Genomic DNA, 23,103 nt, shown 5'->3' on the forward strand with positions numbered 1-23,103 from the left:
AAAAAAGAAAAACAAGCACATCAGAGAAAAGCTAGCCCCCTCCACTCCTCGTCTCCAACCACCAGGGGGGTCCTTTACTGTGGCAGACTACAAGGCGATGGTCTCCATACCGGGCCACACACTACTGTGGTAACCAGGAAGATAATCTCCGTAGTATGCGGCTCCTCTGCTGCGTCTTCCAGCAATGTCTTCTTAAGGTTTGAACATGCACTACAGGCACAGTGGTCTAGTGGGTAGCAGTCTTGACTAGCAGTAAAAAGGGTTGTTTTTTTTTGAATCCCAACCACATTACCTGCCTGGAGTTTTTCATGTTCTCTCTGTGCCTGTGTGGGTTTTCTCTGGGTACCCCAGTTTCCTCCCACACTCCATGCAGGTAGGTTAATTGGCTTCTGTCCAAAATTTGCCCCAGTATATGAATGTGAGTTGGGGACCTTGAATTGTGGGCCCCTTGAGGGTAGGGACGGATGTGAGTGTGCAATGTATGTGTGGAGCTCTGTGTAAATTGACACCGCTATATGGGTACCTTTTTTAAATAATGATATAATAGATGAGCATAGGGACAATTGTAGACATTCACTCAGGCTGGACTGGTGTCTTAATGCAACCTTACTATGTAAGATTTAGCTGTTGCGATATATAAAAAGTATTGCTTTTTGAGAAGCAGAAGTAAAACTTTAAAATGTACAAAAACAAAAAACTGTAAACTCTATTGGCTGTAATGCCATTGCACATATTACCTGAATATATTACCAACAAAAGGGGGGAAAAAGCTATCTTTTTTTTTTTTTTCCTTTTAGCAGCTTAGTAGATGGCCCGTACCTATTCTGTGGTAGGGCAGGGTTAATTTTGACCTCAAATTTCAGTTTAGTTTTGGTCATAGTCTTGACTAAAATGCCCTTTTAATCATATTTTAGTCCTCTCAATTGTTTGTGTTTTAGTTGTATTTTAGTCAACTAAAATAATAATTTTATATTAATATTTTATTCAACGAAATTAACTATTCTGCCCTGGAAGGATTTCCCCCCCTTAATGACCAGAGCATTTTTTGCAATATTGCACTGCGTCACTTTAACTGACAATTGCGCAGTCAGGTGATGCTGTAACCAAACAAATTGTTCTTTTCTTTTTTCCCACAAAGAGCTTTCTTTTGGTGATATATGATCACCTCGGTGGTTATTTTTTGCGATATAAACAAAAAAAGACAGTTTTGAAGAAAGCGTTTTTTTTTCTTTCTGCTATAATGCATATCCCAAAATATTATATATAAAAAAAACAAATTTAGTCATCAGTTTTTGGTTAAAAAAATAAAGGAATAGTTGTATATTGATTTGGTTTGCGCAAAAGTTAACACGTCCACAAACTACGGGATAGGTTTAGAGACTCTTTTTATTTATTGTTTTTACTGGTAATGGCGGGGATATGCGATTTGCAACATTGTGGTGGACAAACCTGACTCAATCACTGGGAACAGTAGATCCCTGTCATGTCACTAGGCAGAACAGGGAAATGCATAGTTTACAATTCCCTCATTCTGCCTCTCCTTGATCACTTGCCACCCGACTCAATGTCCGCCAGACCCGCGGTGTATGCCAAGTGCCCACTATCCTGCTCTTTCGGACTGACCTACAGGTACATCCGTTCACGCAGGAGAGCTGACCTGCTGCAGTATAGCAGTGTGAGCAGGGCTACAAGTGGTTAACACTGCTTTACTGTAGGAATGGTGTTTGGGGAGCAGTTTTGGATTTCCACCAGACATATCGTTTAGTGTTGAGGCCAAACAACTACATTTTAGTCTCATCTGACCATAACGCCTTCTTCCATGTGGCCTCAGAATCTTCAAAGTGCATTTTGGCAAAGCTCAGTCTTTACTGCATGTGGTCTTTCTTGAGGAGTGACTTTTCTTGCAACCCTCTCATACAAGCCTTATTTGTGGAGTATTTGTGATTATTGTTACATGCACACAATGACCACTCTTTGTTCTAAATTCCAGCAACTGCTTCAGATTTCCTGTAGGCCTCCAGGTAGCCTCTCTGACCGCTACAACCTGGATTAAAGAGCCAGGAGGACACTGATGTCCTGATCCAGGGAGGGTCTGAGTTGTACCAAATAACTTCAACTTCTTAATTCACTGTGCTTCAAGGAATTGATGAAGCCTTTAAAAAAAAGTGTTCATCTCCTGACTTGTGCCTGTCCACAACTTTATCCTGGAGATCTTTTGACTGTGCCTTTCTGTCCATAATTCATTCTTGGCTTCAGTTGCTCCATCAGGGACTGAAATGCTCCAGGAAAGCTATTTTCACGCTTAGCTAATCAAAATGAGTACATTTGAAAGTAAAATAGCTTTGTGTGCCATTGAGGGGACACCTGATTGAGGGGGTTGCACTGAGTAAATAAAGCTGGATAAAACAAAAACTTCTTCGTTTTCAGGCTGCAAAGCAAGAAAATGTTTTTATTTTAAAGGGGGGGATTATTTTCTATACCCATGATACTTGCGGTTGGGGGGCAGAAAAAACAGGTGGTTTGGGGGGGGGTGACTTGTTTATACAGGGGGTTTAGAAAAAAAAAGTCCTTATACTCTCACCAACACTGGTCTAAAGAAAATTGCCAGGCTTTCTCACACAGTAGGCTTTAGAAGAGTCTTTGTGTTATTGGGGCCACCATAACCTGGTTTTCTCGGATTCAGCCACAAGGAATGTATCCCTTCCTTCCAGACAGGCACATGGATGATGAGTCTTGTAGGCTTGGTTTGTAGGACAGATACTTGGATAAAGACATTTTTGTAAGCATTCAGTACAGTGAGGGGCAAACAATACAAGAAACTAAAATCTATTTGTTTCCCCAATTTTTGCAGATGCGATCAGTTTACTGGAAGGAAGACTGCTGAAATATCAGGTAAATTGCTAGTGATAAGAATTTGAATGTTTGTGGGTTCTGATGAACCATATCAGTCCTTTAAATGAATCTATATTAAAATAGAAAGTCTTGTCTAAAGGCACCTTAAAGTACCTGTTGGGCTGATGCCACGATTAAAGACTTTCCAACTGCCACCCCTGTCTAATAAAAGTGCTCTTACAGGCCACTGTAATATTTTTATTAGGGCAGGGAGCCAGGTTATTTTTAAAGCATATGTAAGCCAAAAATCAATTTTTTTTTTTTTTTTTTTTTTTTTGCATGTTTGCATCATATCTCATGGTGTACAGTAGATTCATTTTGTGAGTATGCTGCAAAGGTTCTTGCTTGTAGAGCAGATACCGGTAGCAACACTTTTGCTGCAGGCTGACAAGCCCACAAAACACTTCAGTTGGCCATAGGCTTTGCTTATACAATGAATGTCGGGTTTCTGTGATGTAAAAAAGAGACCAAGGTAAATCATTTCAGAACTTTTTTCCACCTTTTTAATGCAACCTATAAACTGTACAACTCAGTTGAAGAACAAACTGAAATCTTTTAGGTGGCGGAAGGTAAAAAATAAATATGGTTGCATAAGTGTGCACACCCTTAAACTCACTTTGTTGATGCACCTTTTTGATTTTATTACAGCACTCCGTCTTTTTTGGGTATGAGTCTATCAGCATGGTACATCTTGACTTGGCAATATTTGCTGACTCTTCTTTGCAAAAACACTCCATCTGTCTGATTGTGTGGGCATCTCCTGTGCACAGCCCTCTTCAGATCAACCCTGAGATTTTCAATCTGATTCAGGTTTGGGCTTTGGCTGGACCATTCCAAAACGTTAAACTTTTTGGCTTTCTTGCAGAAGCCTGAAGGTTTTGTGCCAATATTGACTGGTATTTGGCATTTTAAATGATTCCCTCTACCTTGACTAAGACCCCTGTTCCAGCTGAAACTGCCCCAAAGTATGATGCTGCCACCACCATGCTTCACTGTGGGTATGGTGTTCTTTTGGCGATATGCAGTGTTTTTGCGCCAAACATCTTTTAGAATTATGGCCAAAAAGTTCAACCTTGGTTTCATCAGACCATAACACATTTTCCCACATGCTTTTGGGAGACTTCAGATGTGTTTTTGCAAAATTTAGACACGTTTTAGATGTTTTTCTTGGTAAGGAAAGGCTTCTGTCTTGCCACTCTACCCCATAGCCCAGATATATGAAGAATACGAGAGATTGTTGTCATATGTACCACACAGCCAGTACTTGCCAGATATTGTTTACCGCTCCTTTAATGTTGCTGTAGGCCTCTTGGCAGCCACCCTGACCAGTTTTCTTCTCGTCTTTTCATCAATTATGGAGGGCTGTCCAGTTCTTGGTAATGTCACTGTTGTACAAAGTTTTTTTCACTTGATGACTGTATTCACTGTGTATTATGGTATAGCTAATGCCTTGGAAATTATTTTGTACCCTTTTCCTGACTGATACCGTTTAACAATGAGATCCCTCTGGGGCTTTGTAAGATCTCTGCAGACCATGGTTTTTGCTGGAGGATTTGAGTAAGAAAATGTCAGGAAAGACCTACTAGAACAGCTGAACTTTATTTGGGGTTAATCAGAGGCACTTTGATGACAGGTGTATATTTAACATGAGTTTGAATGTGATTGCATAATTGTAAACACAATTAAATCCCCAGTTATAAGAGGGTGTACACACTTATGCAACCATATTATGTTTTTTATTTTTACTCCCACCCTAAAATTTCAGTTTGTTTTTTTCAATTGAGTTTTTACAGTTTATAGGTCAAGGAATAAGACGGAAAAGGTTCTGAAATTATTTATCTTTGTCTAATTTTTTTTACATCTCAGAAACCTGACATTTTAACAGGAGTGTGTGTGGATTTTTTAAATATCCTTTGTACATAGAAATAGAGTGAAACTAGTTTGGAATAAGCACATCGGGCATTGTCTAGATTCTGGTAAAGGGTTGCATGCCCATGGCTGATTAGGGATGGATGATACGCAGCTCTACATATTTCTGTGACGTACAAATCAGATGTCAGGCATCCCCTGCAACAAAAAATGTAATTTTTGGTGAGATGCTCCCAATAGGAAATGGCATCTAAAGGGATGCAGACCCTCCCATTTTCCTCAGTTTTGCAGATGCAGCAGCTGGTTGATAATTATGAAACCACTCACTGTGCCCATGGGCACAGAGAAACCCACAGGGATTTCTTTAGAATAACAAAAGGTAGGATTCTGCAGCAAAATATTTTTTGTTTGTTTGCAGTGCGCTGATGAAACACTTTCGGAGTCCCTGGAGGATGCTTCGATTCTGAACACAGCAACTGAACAGCCACCAATACATGGCGAAGAGAAGGTGGGTGCAGCTTGATGGATCTCTGACTAGTGCTGCGCACGGTCTTTGCTTTCACCATATATAAACAGAGTTCTCGCTGCTGTCAAATGTTCAGTAAATGAGTCTCTGCAGATGATCCGGTGTGGTTCAGAGGCGATTGGTAACTTGCACAGCCAGGAGCAGCTGGGATGGGATCAGATAACTGAAAGGGGAGTGAGACTGCCCACAGTGAAGGAGGAATAAATATTTGTCAATGTACAAACATTTTTCTCTTTCTATACAGAGAAGTTACATCTGCGAGGGGATTGGTCACCAAGAAGCCGCGCGGTTATCTGGACCTCACAAGACCAGTGCAGATCTACATGAATTCTCGCCATTATTAGGTAATAGTACGATGATTCATTGCTTTCTGTTAGGAGAATGTAGGATTTGGGGTTTAGTCTGGCTGGAAATGTTTGTATTATACATATGCTGTACTCATTCTTGCTGTGGTGCAGTTGCAAACTAAAGTGGACCAGTCATTAAAACTTGCATGATATGGGAGTCTTCAGAGCCCATGTTGGCATTACCAAATTGCAGTTCTACACTATATGGCAGAAGTCTGGACACCTTGACCATTACACCTATGAGTTTCTTGGACAACCCATTCTGAAACCATGGACATTTAAAATTGCTTAATATCAATATGGCTATAAACGTAAGGCTTTCCACAAGAGTTTGGAGTATCTGTGGTAATTTGTGTCAATTTGTGAGGTCAGGTACAGATGTTGGAAAATAACATCTGCCTCACAATCCATGTTCAAATTCAAAAGAATCTAAAGATGTTCAGTAGGGTTGAGCTCAGAGTTCTTTGAAGGCCACACTCATTTCTTCAAACTAAACTAGTCACACAATGTCTTTATGGAGCTGGATTTGTACACCAGCAAAGTAGTGCTGGAACAGCAAAAGGACCTTTCCCAAACCGTTACCACAAGGCTGGAGGAGCACAATTGTTTAAAAAAGTCTTTGTATGCTCTAGTATTAACAGTATCCTTCAGTGAAGACATGTTAACTTCTTCATTTGGAGGGATGTCCATATACTTTGGGCCATATAGTAGTTGTGATCAGATGTCCACAGGCTTTTCCCATAGTGTATGCTGAGATAAATGATGGAGAGAAACAAATGCAAGGTTGCTATTGTTTTCAATCTGTCAGATCCTGTCTGCTAGACTTGCCTTGAGATAGGGATTTCCAAAGCAAATAGCAAGAAGAACCTGTGCATACAATAAACACAAATTGCCATTTGAAATATGGCACTTGCTGTGGCCAGCAGAGGTAAGGTATCAGATTCCAGTGCTGGAACAACTGTTTCATACAGACAATTGAGTTCTAGCATTCCCAGTCAACCTCCCAAAATGCGGGTCGCATGTCCTGCGTATCTAAAACCAAAACTTTTTTCAGTTTTGGATAAGTGGTGAGGGGGCTGACCGCTTGACTGATCTTTTTACCATGTACTCATTAAAAGATGGGTACCCTTAAGGAGGTGAAATCTAACATTTCAAGTTTTTATCAAAACGGGAATAGAGGTTAAATATCCCATTTGGGATACCTGTTCTCGTGGCAGCTAAGGGGGGCATTTTCCCTTAAGTTTGGATAGTTTTTGGCAGCTTGCTGGTGAACTGGACAAAATTTGCTATGTGGGGGGCCCTCTCAGCCCCCTCCTAGTCCACTGGTGTTCCCATTGTGAACAATGTTGGTGTTAGTTTTAACCACTTCTATACAGGGCACTTCTACACCTTCCTGCCCAGGCCAATTTTCAACTTTCAGTGCTGTCGCACTTTGAATAACAATTGCGCAGTTGTGCAACACTGTACCCAAACTAAATTGTAATAATTTTGTTCCCACAAATAGATCTTTCTTTCGGTGGTATTTGATCACCTCTGGGATTTTTATTTTCTGCTAAACAAATTTAAAAAACGACCAAAAATGTTGACATTTTCCCTGTTGCCAAACTTTGTAAATAAGTTTTCACTTTCACTGATGGGGCTACACTGATGGGCACTGATGAGGTGGCACTGTTAGGTGGTGGGCAATGATGGGTGGCAACAGATGGGCACTTATGGGCATCACTGATTGGCAGGCATCCATTGTGGGCACTGATTGTTATACCTGGTGGCCATGGTGACTAGTGGGCATCCCTGGTGGTCCAGTGGGGGGCTGCGCTGATGATCAGCACCCCCCCCCCCCCGGTCAGAGGAGCAGCCGACCAGTTCTCAATTACTCGCGAGTGAGGAAAAGCCAATCAACGGCTCTTCCTAATTACACTGTAATCAGCCGTGATTGGACACGGGTGATCATGTGGTAAAGAGTCTCCATCAGACTCTATACCTAGATCAGTGTTGCGGTGTGTCAGACTGACGCACCACAACAACGATCGCTGTGATGCGCACCACCGGGGGGGCACACAGCGGCTTGTTATCTTGGAAGATGTCATATGACTGTCGGGATAACACAACCACATGCCAACGTCATTTTGCTGTATGGCGGGGGGCAAGTAGTTAAGGATCACGTGCTGTGTTTTGCAAGTCAAAAGTGCTGCACTTCAAACATCCTCCAAATCCCCACATGGACACTCACCAGATGGTGTGGATCCGCTGTTGCCAGCTGGGTCCCTATGCACCTTTAGTGTACCACCCCCCCACATAAGTACCACATAACAAACTGGGGATACGAATAAGGCTGTTGCCAAAACATGTCGGCTGTTTTGCTTGCCACTTTTTATAACCAATTATTAAAGTCGCTATATGGACTATGGAGTTGCTGGCAAAAGCCGTTCCGTTACAGCGACCAGGTCGTTAAACATGGAGCCACACATAATCAATATTTTAAGCATTCATAACTACTGTACTGTATTCTGAAAAAGGTCTAAACATGAAACGCAAACGCAAGAATGTTTTAATTTGCATAACTACAGAACACAAACACTATACTGTACAGGATACAATGATATATAGTGCCCAAAAAGTAAACGTATACAGTAGACATTTAGAGGAACATTTTAGTCATCAGATCCTTCACAGGGTGATCGTGCTTCAGGGTCCTCAGTAGGGATGAGCCGAACACCCCCCGGTTCGGATCGCACCAGAACTTTCGAACGGACCCCAAATTCGTACGAACGTTAGAACCCAATTGAAGTCTATGGGACTCGAACGTTCGAAACTAAAAGTGCTAATTTTAACGGCTAATATGCAAGATACTGTCCTAAAAAGGGTTTGGGGACCTGGCTCCTGCCCCAGGGGACATGGGTCAATGCAAAAAAAAGTTTTAAAAACGGCCGTTTTGGCGGGAGCACTGATTTTAATGACGATTAAAGTGGAAAAAAAAGTGAAATATTCCTTTAAATATGGTGCCTGGGGGGTGTCTGTAGTATGCCTGTGAAGTGCCACGTGTTTCCCATGTTTAGAACAGTCCCTGCACAAAATGACATTTAACGGAAATAACGTCATTTAAAGCTGCTTGCGGTTTTAATGTTATATCTGGTTCCTGCAATATGGTTGAAAATCATTGAGAAAAATGGCCTGGGTAGCCCTCCCTGCCCATTACCAGCCCCTTTGGGTCTTGTACGCATATTAAGGGGAACCCCGTACCCATATTAAAAAAAGGGAAATGCGTGTGGCCCCCAGGCCCTATATACTCAGAACAGCAGTATACAGGCGGTGCAAACAAGACAGGGACTGTGTAGTTTTGTTGTGTTAAGTTGAATCTGTTTGTAATTTTCAACTGGTACATTTTTAAAGTGTAGCTCCAGTCCAAAAAAAAATTTTTAAGCTTTTTGGAAAACATAGGGAAGGGTTATCACCCCTGTATAATTTGTTTTGTCGTCCCAACTTTTTTCATCTCACTTGCTGTTGTCTCCTTCCGTTTGCAAGTAGGAGATGTTTGTAAGTTGGATGTTTGAAAGTAGGGGCCTGCCCTATATGCTCTGCAGAAATGGCGGAACAGGGTGTTGGTTTTGCCACAACATTGTAAGCCCTCAAAGTGACTCTTGGTGGGCGCTGGAGCGCCCTGCTGTGAACGATTATATAAAGAATTGTAATTACATGCCATTGTTGAACAGTGGTAGAAAAATTGACCTTTGGTGGTTGTGGTGCTGGTGCCACAACACTATAAGTCCTCACAGTTACTCTGGGTGGGCACAGGAACGGGCCCTCCTGTGAAATATTATATCAAGAATTGTAATTGCATGTCCCTGTTAAACAGGGGCAGAAAAATTGGGCTGATGGCATCACCCAGAAACAGAAATGTTCTTCCAACATATCATCGGAGGAGGAAGAGGATAGACAATCAACATAACAGGACAGTCACTCAGCATCCGCATAGGCAGTCTTGAAGGGATGTGATATTTCCAAAAAAATTATTCGGTTACATCAGCTTCAGGTGCTTGGTAGCTGTGGGTGATCCAAGACTGATTCATCTTGATGAAGGTCAGTCGATCAACTGATTCGGTAGACAGCCGCACCCTGTGATCGGTAACAAAGCCACCAGCAGCACTGAAGGTGCGTTCCGAAAGAACGCTGGATGCAGGACAGGCCAGTAGCTCAATTGCATACTGTGCAAGCTCTGGCCAGTGATCCATCCTCAAGACCCAGTAAGCCAGAGGATTTTCGGTGGGAAAGGTGTCCAAGTCTGACCTTGCCCCTAGGTATTCCTGCACCATGTAAATCAGATGCTGGCGATGGATGCTGGAACCGATCATACCTTGGGGCTGCGGACTAAAAAATTGTCTGAAAGCATCGGTCAGACGGCCACCTTCTCCACCGCTCCTTCTGACCGATGCCTCAGCAACACGTTGTCCAGGACCAGGAGTTTGTAACCTCCCAGTCTCTGGGAACGCGTTGCACAGACCTTTCTGCAAGGCCTCCTGGAGATGTCTCATCCTCTGCTCCCTCTGCGATGGCAAGATAAGGTCGGCAACCTTACCCTTGTACCGTGGATCAAGGAGAGTGGCCAGCCAGTAATGGTCCCTCTCCTTGATCCGAAGAATACGAGGATCCTTCCGCAGGCTTTGCAGGATCAGGGAGGCCATGCAGCGTAGGTTAGCTGAGGCATTCAGTCCGGAGTCCTCTGGGTCACTAAGGACAACATGATCCGCAGCTACCTCCTCCCAGCCACGTACAAGTCCACGTGTTTCTTGGGACTGTAAATCATCCTTACAAGACTGCTGCTGCTGCTGATGCTGAGTGCCAGCCTCCACCTCCATGCTGACACAATCATCCTCCTCCTCCTCTTCCTCCTCCTCATCCTCTTCCTGTGTGATGGGTGGCACAGCAGGAACACTGGATAAAGGGGGCCTTGAGAGGCAAGGAAGTCCTCCTCTTTCTGCCTCTGTTCTGCCTCAAGTGCCCTGTCCATTATTCCACGCAGCGTATGCTCCAAGAGGTGGACAAGAGGTACAGTGTCACTGATGCATGCACTGTCACTGCTCACCATCCTTGTGGCCTCCTCAAACGGTGACAGGACAGTGCATGCATCCCTGATCATGCCCCACTGGCGTGGGGAGAAAAATCCGAGCTCCCCTGACCCTGTCCTGGTGCTGTAGTCGCACAGGTACTCATTGATGGCTCTCTGCTGCGTGTGCAGCCGCTGCAGCATGGCCAACGTTGAGTTCCACCTGGTGGGCATGTCACATATAAGGCGGTTCTTGGGCAGGTTCAACTCCTTTTGGAGCTCAGCCAGCCGAGCACAGGCATTAAATGATCGTCGGAAATGCACACAGACTTTCCTGGCCTGCTTCAGGACATCCTGTATGCCGGGGTACCTGCCCAAGAACCGCTGCACCACCAGATTAAGGACGTGAGCTACACAGGGCACATGGGTCAGTTGTCCCTGTCGGAGGGCGGAGAGGAGGTTGGTGCCATTGTCGCAAACCACCATTCCTGGCTTAAGCTGGCGTGGCGTCAACCACCTCTCGGCCTGCCCCTGCAGAGCTGACAAAACATCCGCCCCAGTGTGGCTCCTGTCCCCCAAACAAACCAGCGCAAGCATGGCATGGCATCGTTTTGCCTGCGAACTTGCATAGCCCCTGGAACGCCTACGGAGCACCGCTGGTTCTGAGGACAGAGCACTGGAAGAGGCCATGGAGGAGGAAGATGAGGAGGGGGTGGAGGAGAGAGGTGTGTCACAACCAATAGTAGCATTTTGGAGGCGTGGTGGCGGAACAACCTCCAACACTACTGCACCTTGTCCTGCATCCTTCCCAGCTGCCAGAAGAGTGACCCAATGGGTCGTGAAAGACAGGTAACGTCCCTGTCCATGCCTGCTGGACCATGAGTCAGCGGTAATATGCACCTTACTGCTGACCGCCCTGTCCAGCGAGGCAAGGACATTGCCTTCCACATGCCGGTAGAGAGCCGGAATTGCCTTCCGTGAGAAAAAGTGGCGTTTGGGGACCTGCCACTGAGGAACCGCACACTGTACAAACTCACGGAAGGGGGCCGAGTCTACCAACTGAAAAGGCAGCAGTTGAAGTGCTAGCAATTTAGCCAAGCTAGCATTCAACCGCTGGGCATGTGGATGGCTGGGAGTGAACTTCTTTCGCCGGTCCAGCAGCTGGGGCAGGGACATTTGCCTGCTATAATCGGACGTGGGTGTACCGCTAGCAGAGTTCCCGGAAACACTTGGCTGTGACACACCTAATTCTACACCTTCATTCCTCTCAGAGCAGGTTTCAGAGAGGACTGAAGGTCTAGTGGGGTTGGAGATGCCAGCTGATGAGGAGCAAGGAGAGGGCCGCTTTGTTCTTTGGTGTGGGTCTTTGAGGTACGCTTGCCAACGAGCTGCATGGCAGGTCAACATACGTCTGGTCAAGCATGTGGTGCCCAAGCGGCTGATGTTTTGGCCACGCGAGATACGCTTGAGACATATGTTGCAAATAGCAGCGGTGCGATCTGATGCACTCGTCTCAAAAAAGGCCCACACCAAAGAACTTTTAGCATAATGTGCAGAGGCAGCGCCCTGCACAGGCGGGGCTCTGCGGTGTGATTCAGTCAGTGTGCTCCCCCTAAGCTGGCCCCCGGAGGGCATCCTGCCTCGTTGGACATGTGCCTCCTCCTCCTCCTCCTCCTCCTCCTCCTCCTCCTCCTCCTCCTCCTCCTCCTCCTCCTCCTCCTCCTCCTCCTCCTCCTCCTCCTACCAGGCACCCACGTGGAGTCAGTGCCCTCATCATCCCCTCCCTCTTCATCGCTGTAGCAAACCTGGCAGTATGCTGCAGCTTGTGGAACATGACTGCCAGATTGCTGTCCTTCTTGAGCATCCCCTCTCTCTGCATTCACGCTACTGCCTTCCTCTAGCTGAGTGTCATCATCAGAGGCTACAAAACACTGGGCATCCTCCTGGAGCATGTACCCAACACTGTGCTCAAAGAGTTCAGGAGACTCCTCAGGAGGACGTGGTGGGTCTAGGGAAGGAGTCACTGATGATGACATTGAGAGGAGGGAAGACGATGCGTTGGCAGCTGCTTTGCTAGTACCCTGAGACTGGGTGAGGGAGGATGAGGAGGATGAAGAGGGCTTGGTCATCCACTCTACCAAGTCGTTGGCATGTTGTGGCTCAACATGTCCAGCTGCCGAAAAGGACAAGCGTGTCCCATGGCCACGTGCTGATGACAATGCACCGCGTCCACGACCAGCACTGTTGTCTCTAAACACAGAGCCTGCTTGCCCTCTTTTATCGGCTCGCGCCTGTCTGCCTCTCCTTGCTGGCCTTCCAGACATGGTAATGGCCTGAAGGGATTTGGGTAAAAAAGAAGTTGGGTAGTGTATATTGTGCTAGAGGCACACAACACCCACTAACTCCTGCAGATGCCTTTATTATAGAACACCAGAGATAAAGGGGTATATACAGATGTATACTGTGCTGTGCTGGAGGCACACACAACTTCCAATAACTCCTGCAGATGACAAGTGGGCTCAAATAGAGAACAGCTATGTAGGTGGATATAGCGGTATGTACTATGTACAGAGCACGCAGACAGCACGCACTAGCTCCTGACACTACTGACTGCAAGCTCTATTATAAAAGATAGATCACTAGCTATATAGGTGAGGTGAATATATCGGTGTATACTGCGGTCAGGGCATGCAGACAACAACCACTACACAACAGCAAGATCGAAAATCGGCCAAAAACGATCGGTGTGTACTGTGTTGAAGGTACACAGAACACCCACTGCTTCAGACGCCAACACACTACACAAGGCCGCTGCGCTGGCGGCCTTATATAGTGTGGGGCGTGCACTACACAGCCTGAGCTATGATTGGCCACAGGCATCCTGCCTGTGGCCAATCATGGCTCTCCTCGCTGCTGGCGCTGTGATTGGCCAAGCATGCGGGGTCACAGTGCATGCTTGGCCAATCATGAGCCAGCAATGCACTGCGCCATCGCAGTGCATTGTGGGCCGTGAGTGCCACACGAATTTGGCGCGAACGGACCAAAATGTTCGGACTTCGCCGAACGGACGAACAGCCGATGTTCGAGTCGAACGTATGTTCGACTCGAACACGAAGCTCATCCCTAGTCCTCAGTGTCGTCATTGAAATTACCAGCAGGGTCATCAGTGTCCTCATTGGAGTTACCAGCAGGGCCATCAGGTGTTGTAGATTAGGAGAAGGAAATGATAGAACTGGTAGGGGTAGCCTGCAAGAAGAATTCTGTTGAGGTGCTCTGCTTTGTAACTTTTTTTTTTTTCATAAATTTCACAATAACCTTGCATATGTTCCTTTTATCCATACTCTCTACACTTTTGAGTGAACCAGCTAGCCCCCTCACTGTGAACTTCTTTTGTACTTCCATTGTTTCCTCCTTTTCTTCCTCTTCCCCTTCATTACTTGGCTCTCCCTGGGGGAGACATGGGGCATTATCACGCAGGAGGATAGTTTTAAAGGAAATACACTTTTGCTGACAATAAGGCTTAACCAAGAGTATGAAACATATTTTTCATTCACCAGTCATCAAAAAAAATTGTCATCCATGCTTAATTTGCACAATAATAAACAGCCAGTGTGTGCTTACTAACCTGCTTCAATGTACGTGGGTTCTGTGAACGATAGCCGAGGAGAGGCTTTAACTTGAACCTAGCAACATTTCCTCCCAACAATGTGACCCTGTCTTTAAAAGCCTTAAAACTTGGCATTGTTTTATCTGTATGTGTGTGTGTGTGTGTGTGTGTGTGTATAGGACCTTTTGGGCATTTTTTTTTTTCCCCAAAAAGTCCAGTTTCATCCACGTTTAAATCTCTACTCTAGACCGGGGAGAGAGAGGACAAAGGGCTGCGGATGACGAAGGCACATAAACTGACCATGGTGTCAGGGCTCAGCAGCCATAATACACCATGGTCAGTTTACAGGGAGGGCAGGATCAGCCAAGTATTTCAGGGGATACAGAGGGCCAAATTGCATAGCACAAGCACTGTGCTGTATAATGTGCTTTAAAGGAACAGGATCCATATATTTTTTTTTTTGGGGGGTAGCAAACACTTTAAAGCAGAACTATAAGCAACATTTTTTCATTTTGGTTAGATGTTCTAATCCCTCTCGACTCTGTCCAAAATGGGGGGTGAAAAAAGAAAAAAAAAAGTTTTTTGCTTTTAGCTCTAATTTTTTATTTATTATTTATTGTATGTCCCAAAATGGGATCTGTTAGATTGGAGGACGTAAACCTTCCTGTATACTTTTTTACCTATAGGTAAGCCTTATTCTAGGCTTACCTATAGATACTGTATGTATCTCCTAAACTTGTGCCGTTTAGGAGATATTTACTGTATACTGATGTCATCGATGCATGCGCACCGCACCGGCAGCTCCCACGTATGCGCAGGAGTGACGTCACACGGCTCCAGCCAGTCACACATCCGGGGTCTGCGGCTCCGGAAGGAAGGTAGATGGGTTGCAGCGGGGACGACACGGGCTGCGTTTTGCAGGCAAGTGTCACATAATGTGCTAGTATGGGATGCAGGGAAGGAAAAGAGTTTACTTCTTGTTTAAGGGCCACACTTAAGAGGGGCTGTGGCAAGGCTGTGTGGCTTTAGTATATATTTGCAAATGAATACAACTAACCTAATGTTTCGAAACAATGTAATTTAATTTTTTGCTGACTAGCTGATCAGTGTACTAGGAATTTTTTGTATAAGATTATTGAAAGACATCTAAAAAATGATGGGTTTTAACCCTTTGCCATATTGTAAAAAATGTTTGCTTTCAGATATTTAGTGTTTTAAATGCAGAATTGTACTTCTGTTTTTTAAGCTTTATAGCTGACTTTGTTTCTGTTATGCTAATTCCATTTCAGATGCGCTGTCTCTGGAATTGAGCGTGAAATATGTCCCCCCGAGAGTGAGAATTTGGACACCATCCCTGAATCTCAGGAGATTTGATACCCAACTAGACAAAGTACTGAGTGAAGCTGGTGAATCATTTGCCGAGCTACAGATCCAGATTAGGTGAGTGCCCCCAATACTATACCTTGTTACCAGGCTGGGGAGGGGGCGCTACACAATGCAGCGAGTAAATTCCCATTCATTAACACTAATAACTGTAGCTAGTTAAGTAAGGATGTTAATTGCAGTGTTTGACATACAGATGGGCAGGCAGTAGAGGCTGCACCAACACATCGGTCTGAACCACAAACTTGAAAGAACTGCATGTGTTAGAGCTGCACGGTTCTAGCTAAAATGAGAATCACAATAAATTTTTTTTTTTTTTGCTTGGAATAAAGTTGATTCTCACGACGTAGCCACATCTTTTCACAATATACAAAAAAAATTAGGCTAACTTTACAGTTTTTTCTTTTTAAATTCATTGAAGTGTATTTATTTTTTTCCCCAAAAAATTGCATTTGAAAGACCGCTGCCCAAATACGGTGTGACAAAATATTGCAACAACTGCCATTTTATTCTCTCTAGGGTCTCGGGTAAAAAATATACATATAATGTTTGGGGGTCCAAAGTAATTTTCAAGCAGAAAATACAGATTTTAACTTGTAAGCAACGAGTGTCAGAAAAAGGCTTAGTCTTTAAGTGGTCAAACTGATCTAATTTGCAGACGCACGTTCTTCCCCTTGATCCAAGCCTAGGTTCACATTGGAGCGATTTGGCATGTGATTTGACACAAATCTGCGATTATTGCCAGCAATGGCACTGTCCAAATTGTAGTTTCTGTACTACTTTTGGTGACATCAGGGGGCGATTTCCATAGATATCCGTGCAGCAACCTGCACACCTGCGATCTGTAATCGCCCCCGAAGTTGGGACTCACATGCGGGTATGAAATCGTGCGAGTTCAGCTGGACTCCCACAATTTAATGCCCACTGTCAGTGTGAACCTGGGCTAAAAGAATGACCTGTTACAATGTTTCTCTTATCTCCCAGCACTGAGGAATGTTGATAAACATTTTTTGGCTTTTTTTTTTTTTTTACAGCTCTGAGCAGAGAACGGCTCTGCACTTGTTACACAGAATCGTGGAAATGCTGGATTAAGATCATGAGTGGGGGGTTGAATCAAGATTTTTTTTGTGCAGATTAATCGTGCAGCTCTAGTATGTATGTGTGTATATGTGTATGTATGTATGTATATATATATATGTGTATATGTATGTATGTATGTATATATATATATATATATATATATATATATATATATAGCTAACGTTTTACAATAAAAAAGAAAAACTTACTGGCAATATGTAAGGCTCTTTTCAAACAGGCACTTCCATGAAGCTGGATCCACTTACTCATCAGGGGATCTCCACTATGCAGAGTGGACGCAGCCTGCTCTCTAGTCTATAGGATGTGTCCACTGACATCTGTCGCTCCATAGAAGAGACCGGAGGGTTCGATCAGATCCGCCAGAAAAAAAGTTTAAAACTAAATAGAATATCCCTTCCTATCTATTTTCTAATGCTAGCATCATGAGGATTAAAAATAGTCAATGTTGATTGAGAGCATGACGTTTTTATTTTAAACTGGATGTTCATTTGGGTATTAAAACAAACATTTAGTCGCTTTGATTCATTGGAAATACCGATTCCTAATTTTGCCTTGTGTGAGGCTAAGGAAGGCTGAACACCAGCCACATTTATTGTGCAAATGCCTTCTGTGTTTTCTGAAATTACATTGGAGTGGCTATGCGGTCAACTTAGATGCAAATGGCTGGTTGACTTTTTTTTAAGGGATAAAACAGAACCGGATTTTCTTGATACAGGAAGAGGAGTTATCGCAGCCAGAAAACAGTCTAGATTTTCATAAGTCATGTGACATAATGTCCTCTCCGGTTAGATAGTCATCGGGCTCTGGGCAAGCCTTCCAGGATGGAGGGGGGAAATTTGAATATCTTCCCCTGGGTGTATTAAATGGAACATGCAAAGCTCAGCAGACAATGCATCTGTGTGGAAAGAATGAGGAGATAAACAAATCACAAGTAAACTTTCCAGGCACTTGCTGTGCTGCTGGAGGCTTGAGCTTGTGAAATGACACAGGAAGGGTGAATGGCAGTAGTTACTATGAATAATTCAAAGGTTTGTTATTGGTTGGCATACCTACTGACCACCTGAAGTCTCAGAATGAAAGTAACACGTCTACCAGACAAGTAGAGCTGTGTGTTTTTCTCAGTGGTGTCCCTGAAGGACTTGCTAATATAGCTCACCATGTGTGTCAACACCTGCTGAATTTCCTGCAAGTACTGTCCCCGACAATGATGCAGAGTATAGGAATAGGGCTACAGTATTGTAGTAGAAACTAGCGAGTGACAGAGATTACCCAATAGTGTGGAAAGATTAGAGGAGTGCTCATTTCTCAGGTTACCCGTTATACTATACTATAGTATAATATAAGCACAAGCAAAGAAGGGGGATGGACCACAGTTCAGTCCTTGAAGTCTACCTCGAGCCGGTGTTCTGCCTAATAGAGTCCGGCCATCAATATGTGTCCGCTCCGTACTGCGCATGCGCAGTACGGAGCAGACGAAGCTTCGGAAAATCTCCGAAGCTGAACGGCGCCTGCGCCGTGAGTGGAGGTGGTAGCCCCACCATCCAAGCGGACATAGGGTTGTGAATTTTAGAGGGCCCCTCGCGGGCGAGCTTCGCTCGCCACGCTTCGGGCTCGGCCTCGCTGCGCTCGGCTCTTTTTTATTCTAGCTCTATGTCCACTTGGATAGTGGGGATAGAACCTGGACTCACGGCGCAGGCGCCGTTCATCCTCGGCAATTTTCGGAATCTGTGTTCCTGTGTACTGCGCATGCGCAGTACGCAGGGGACAGCATCTGATGGAGGACCCTATTTGTCAAGACACCGGCTCCTGACGAGCATGCGCTATGTGTTTTTGAAAATGTAATATTCCTGAAACCACAGTTGGGTTTTAGGGCTAATTTTGCTAAATTATGGTTTCAGTACCAGTCTGGCTGGATTGCACTGAGTTCTCCTTGACTGCATGTGTCGCTGTCACCGTCGGCAAGTGGTAGAACGCAGTTTAGCTGGGTGTATTGAGTGACACGTTTTCTTGAAACCAGCCCAGTGTGAGTGTTCTCCTGCTGTGCACTCCGGGAGGTGGTATTTAAGGTACTGACATCACATGTTATGGGGTTCCAGTCCAGAAGATACATTTTCTGTCTGTTTGATCCTGGTCCTCCTGACCAGCCCCCATGGCCCTCCTGGCCTGGGGTGCGGATCCATACAATTGCAAGTCTCGGGGCTGAATAGCCCGAGGCGAAGCAACTGCAGGGACAGGCCTGAAAGAATGTCGAGGCCTGGCGATTCAAGGGTGGTCCGATGCCGTCCCGTCTAAGGAGAGGCCCAGCAACAGAAGAATTCAGGGGAGGACTTTTCAAAAGAAGGCCACGCACAAAGCTGGTTTCTCTGAAAGAGCCTGGGGGCTCAGTTGAAGGACACTTCATGGATCTACACTCATACGGTATCGCCGGACCGGCTAAGAGATACTGGTACCGTATGATGGTTCTCTAAATTTGTCTATGTCCCTCAGTTACATTCAAGTCTGTGGCAGAGACTTCACTTTACTTAACATCCTGCCGGCTGCTAGGCCTAGTGAGAGGAGGTCTATCTGGGGGTTGTGCGAATCCAGTTGTGAAATGGTTATTCTCTGGATTTCTTCTATAAGAAACTTTATATTTTTGCAGTCCAAAAATACCTGAACTTCCTCCTAACCCTCTACCCTTCATTAAGAGACTGTTTTATCTTCTAAATAAGTAACCCAAAAGATCCAGTGTCAGTTTCTGCATTTCTTTGGGCCATCTACCATGGGAAACCCTAGACGGAGACGAGGTAAAGAAGCTAACGGTAAGCCCAATAAAACCAGAAGCTGCTTCAGGGATCTGTGCTACATCTATATCATTGGTTGGTAACTTATAAGGTACAGGAGGCCTGAAGCCTCGGCAGGGCTACTTGTAATATTCAGTATGTAATACTATGGAAGACTGTAAGAGCATGCAGACTTATTGGAGGAGATGGTCAGAGACTGCAGACTTATTGGAGGAGATGGTCAGAGACTGCAGACTTATTGGAGGAGATGGTCAGAGACTGCCGGCCTATTGGAGGAGATGGTCAGAGACTGCCGGCCTATTGGAGGAGATGGTCAGAGACTGCCGGCCTATTGGAGGAGATGGTCAGAGACTGCCGGCCTATTGGAGGAGATGGTCAGAGACTGCCGGCCTATTGGAGGAGATGGTCAGAGACTGCCGGCCTATTGGAGGAGATGGTCAGAGACTGCCGGCCTATTGGAGGAGATGGTCAGAGACTACAATATTAACAAAATTACAATATTGTACAGGTATTAATGGAGATTTCACATAAACTCATAAGGCTACAACAAGGAAGTTACTACAAGGGCAGCCAAAACTTTTTTTTTTTTTTTTAATGGAACATGCACCTTGTCCATTCTGTTTTGCTCTCCTACACTGCAGCTTGGTCTTTTGCAGCATATAGAAGTGCAATTAGTTTCCTTGTATATTCAGAAGTATGGGCATACATTGTCCGGTAGAATGGCATGTTAAACTGCTACAAGTCTCAGCACTGATACAGTAGTTTGTCTAAGCAGAAGTCAGTTTTAGCAAATTGTGTATGGTTACAAGTGACCCACCGCGTGAGTGAGAATACCATAAATATGTCAACATGTAGCAAACAAGTAATTAGTACTTTCCTGTACAAACAGGGCCAAGCTTCAAGGGTGACAAAGTTCAGTTCAGCCCTTACAGGATGTAAGAATCGTCTGTTTCTATTTGTGTGGTTCCACTTGAGAACCTGCGAAAACATTGTCCTGCCATGCGATGTTCAGTGTTTGCAGCAACAACACCATGCAGTAGCTTGTATCGTACCCGTCCTGGTTTCTTCTGATGCTCGGCAAACTCCAACAACCTTTTTCAGGTTCATTGTGTTTCAAAGTACAGCCAGCATCCAATGTATTTTTTCCCATGTGAACTGCATTCATGTCTAGAAAAGTGTCAGAGTAACCCTTCCAGGTAATCTCTCACACAGATTGCAGTACTCACCATGACAATGCCTTCATCTGCCTTTCTCTCCATCTTTTGTTCAGCCTTTATCCAGGGGCACCATTTTACTTCTGGACTGAGATGACCCAATCATGTAAATTCTGCTGCCTACAGTTCTTGGCTGTGTTCACAAATCTGACACAGATTGGCCTCTGCTACAGCGTTTCACCTTGTCACTTACTACAGAGTTATAATGTGGCAGTGTGTTATGAGAGACTGTTGGAGATCACTGTCCATACAGTCCATTTTCAATCAATGCTACCTCTAATGGAGTCTGCAAAGGGCTACATAGTAAGTAATAATGTGCTGTGTGTTGCTGATGGGCAACAAGTTGGACATCACAGTCTAGATCCAGGGCCGTCTTTAAGGCAGGGCAAGAGAGGCAGCTGCCCTGGGCCCTGTCATTGTGGGGCCCAAAGCAGCTGCCTCATACTTGCCAACTATCCCAGTGTAAATTCCCTTGTCCCTTGATGTTGTAGTCCCAATATCTCAGTGTGAAGTGATGGTACTAATGCTGCCCAGCTCTGCCCTATTGTGTACAGATAACTCACCTGCAGACGTGTTTACATGTAAATAACCGGCATTCATATGTAAATAGTGGCGGCATTACTAAGTAAATAGATGCGGCTGGCAGCATTGATATGTAAATAAAGGTGGCATTCTTATGTATATCATGCGCCCCTGCAGTGAGGAGGAGATGTGCTGTAACCTCCAGCAACCAATCAGTGAGCAGTATTACTTTACAGTAATCTCTAGTAACCAATTAACAAGCAGAAATCATTTGCTGTAACCTCAAGCAACTAATCAGTGAGCTGTAATGTGTGCTGTAACCTCTAGCAACCAGTCATTAAGCAGTAATGATATGCTGTAACTGCTGGTAACCAATTGCTGCTTGATCTGATACAGTAACTGGTTTTGAGTCTAGCTGCTATTTATTGTATGTCTCAGAGCAGGTGGACAGCAAAACTGCATGGGGGGGGGGCCCAAGAAAATTTTTGCCCGGGGTCCAATCAGTATTAAAGACGGCCCTGTCTAGATCAACCAGGAAATGACTATAAGACTAGCAGATATTGGATTTCTCATGGAACATGCAACTTGTCCATTCTGTGTCTTTCTCTCCTACACTGCAGTTTGGCCTAATGTAGCACATTGAAGTGCAAAATGTTTTCTTGTACAGTAAAACTTTGGATTAAGAGTAACTTGGTCTGAGAGTGTTTTTGCAAGACCAGCAAATTCTTCTTGTATCAATTTTGACTTGATAAACAAGTGATGTCTTGATATACAAGTAGAGTTGCATCACAACTGAGTATAAAAGAGAAGAGAGGTATTTCTAAGTGTAGCAATATGGTTACATTTAATGAAGGTACAACATTTAGCAACGCGCATGGTTGATGATTGCACATCTAAGTAAGCAGGCTTTCGTGGTAAAGCTGTTCACATAGACCATCCTCCTCACCGCCTTCATCGCTGCCCCTCACACTCTGCATTCCACCAGCGCTTCAAGCCTCTGTAGTTTTCCCAGTCACGATTGCAGACAACCAGCGGTGAGAGGCAGCGGTATGGAGGATGGTCTGTGGACAGCTTTACCTCAGATGCTTGCATACTTGAATGTGCTAGTTTTAATCCTCAGCCGTGAGTTGCTAAATGTTGTACCTTCATTGAATGTAACCATATTGCTACATTTAGAGGTTCCTCTCTTCTCTTTTATACTATGCAGTCCTCCTGGATTTTGCTTCTAATCCCCTTGTGGAGGCTGTCCATTTGTGGATGGATATTTTATGGTTACACAATACAGGCATACCCCACTTTTAAGTACACAATGGGGTTTATTTACTAAAGCTGGAAAATGAAAAATCAGGCTCACTGAAACCAATGAGCTTCCAGGTTTCATTACCAAAGCTTAATTAAACAAGCTGAGGTTAGAAGCTGATTGGTGTCTATGCAGAAGTGAGCCTGATTATGCACTTTAGTAAATAAACCCCATTGTGTACTTAAAAGTGGGGTATGCCTGTATATCGCATTGCTATAATCTCTTTATATGGACTATAAACTGAAGGACTTATGAATAAACGGTTGTGGAACGAATCATTTGAGTTTCCATTATTTATTATGGGGAAATTCACCTTTTAAATACGAGTGCTTTAGATTACAAGCATTTTTCCAGAACAACTTATGCTTGTGATCCAAGGTTTTAGGGTATATTTCTATCAGTACTGGGCATATGTTGCACTAGGGGGAGAGGAGACTGAGGAAATGCTTTCTCTGGACTGCTGCAGACTGATGACATCATCTCAGCTTAGGCAAAGTCGCTAGACTGGTGTTCAAGGA

General features: G+C 44.5%; 1 protein-coding gene across 2 annotated transcripts in view; it reads left to right on the top strand.

Moving 5' to 3' along the window:
• IRAG2 (inositol 1,4,5-triphosphate receptor associated 2) overlaps positions 1-23,103 on the top strand; it is a 209,410-nt gene that overhangs the window by 120,576 nt on the left and 65,731 nt on the right. For both annotated transcript variants that reach the window (XM_077468738.1, XM_077468739.1), the window contains exons 20-23: positions 2,852-2,892; positions 5,180-5,269; positions 5,532-5,631; positions 15,572-15,722. In XM_077468738.1, the coding sequence (XP_077324864.1) occupies positions 2,852-2,892; positions 5,180-5,269; positions 5,532-5,631; positions 15,572-15,722 (382 nt within the window). The remainder of the gene's footprint in view (positions 1-2,851; positions 2,893-5,179; positions 5,270-5,531; positions 5,632-15,571; positions 15,723-23,103) is intronic.

Source organism: Lithobates pipiens, unplaced genomic scaffold (assembly GCF_037356315.1).
Source record: "Lithobates pipiens isolate NorthernLeopardFrog02 unplaced genomic scaffold, aLitPip1_a1.2 Scaffold_8, whole genome shotgun sequence".
Taxonomy (NCBI): domain Eukaryota; kingdom Metazoa; phylum Chordata; class Amphibia; order Anura; family Ranidae; genus Lithobates; species Lithobates pipiens.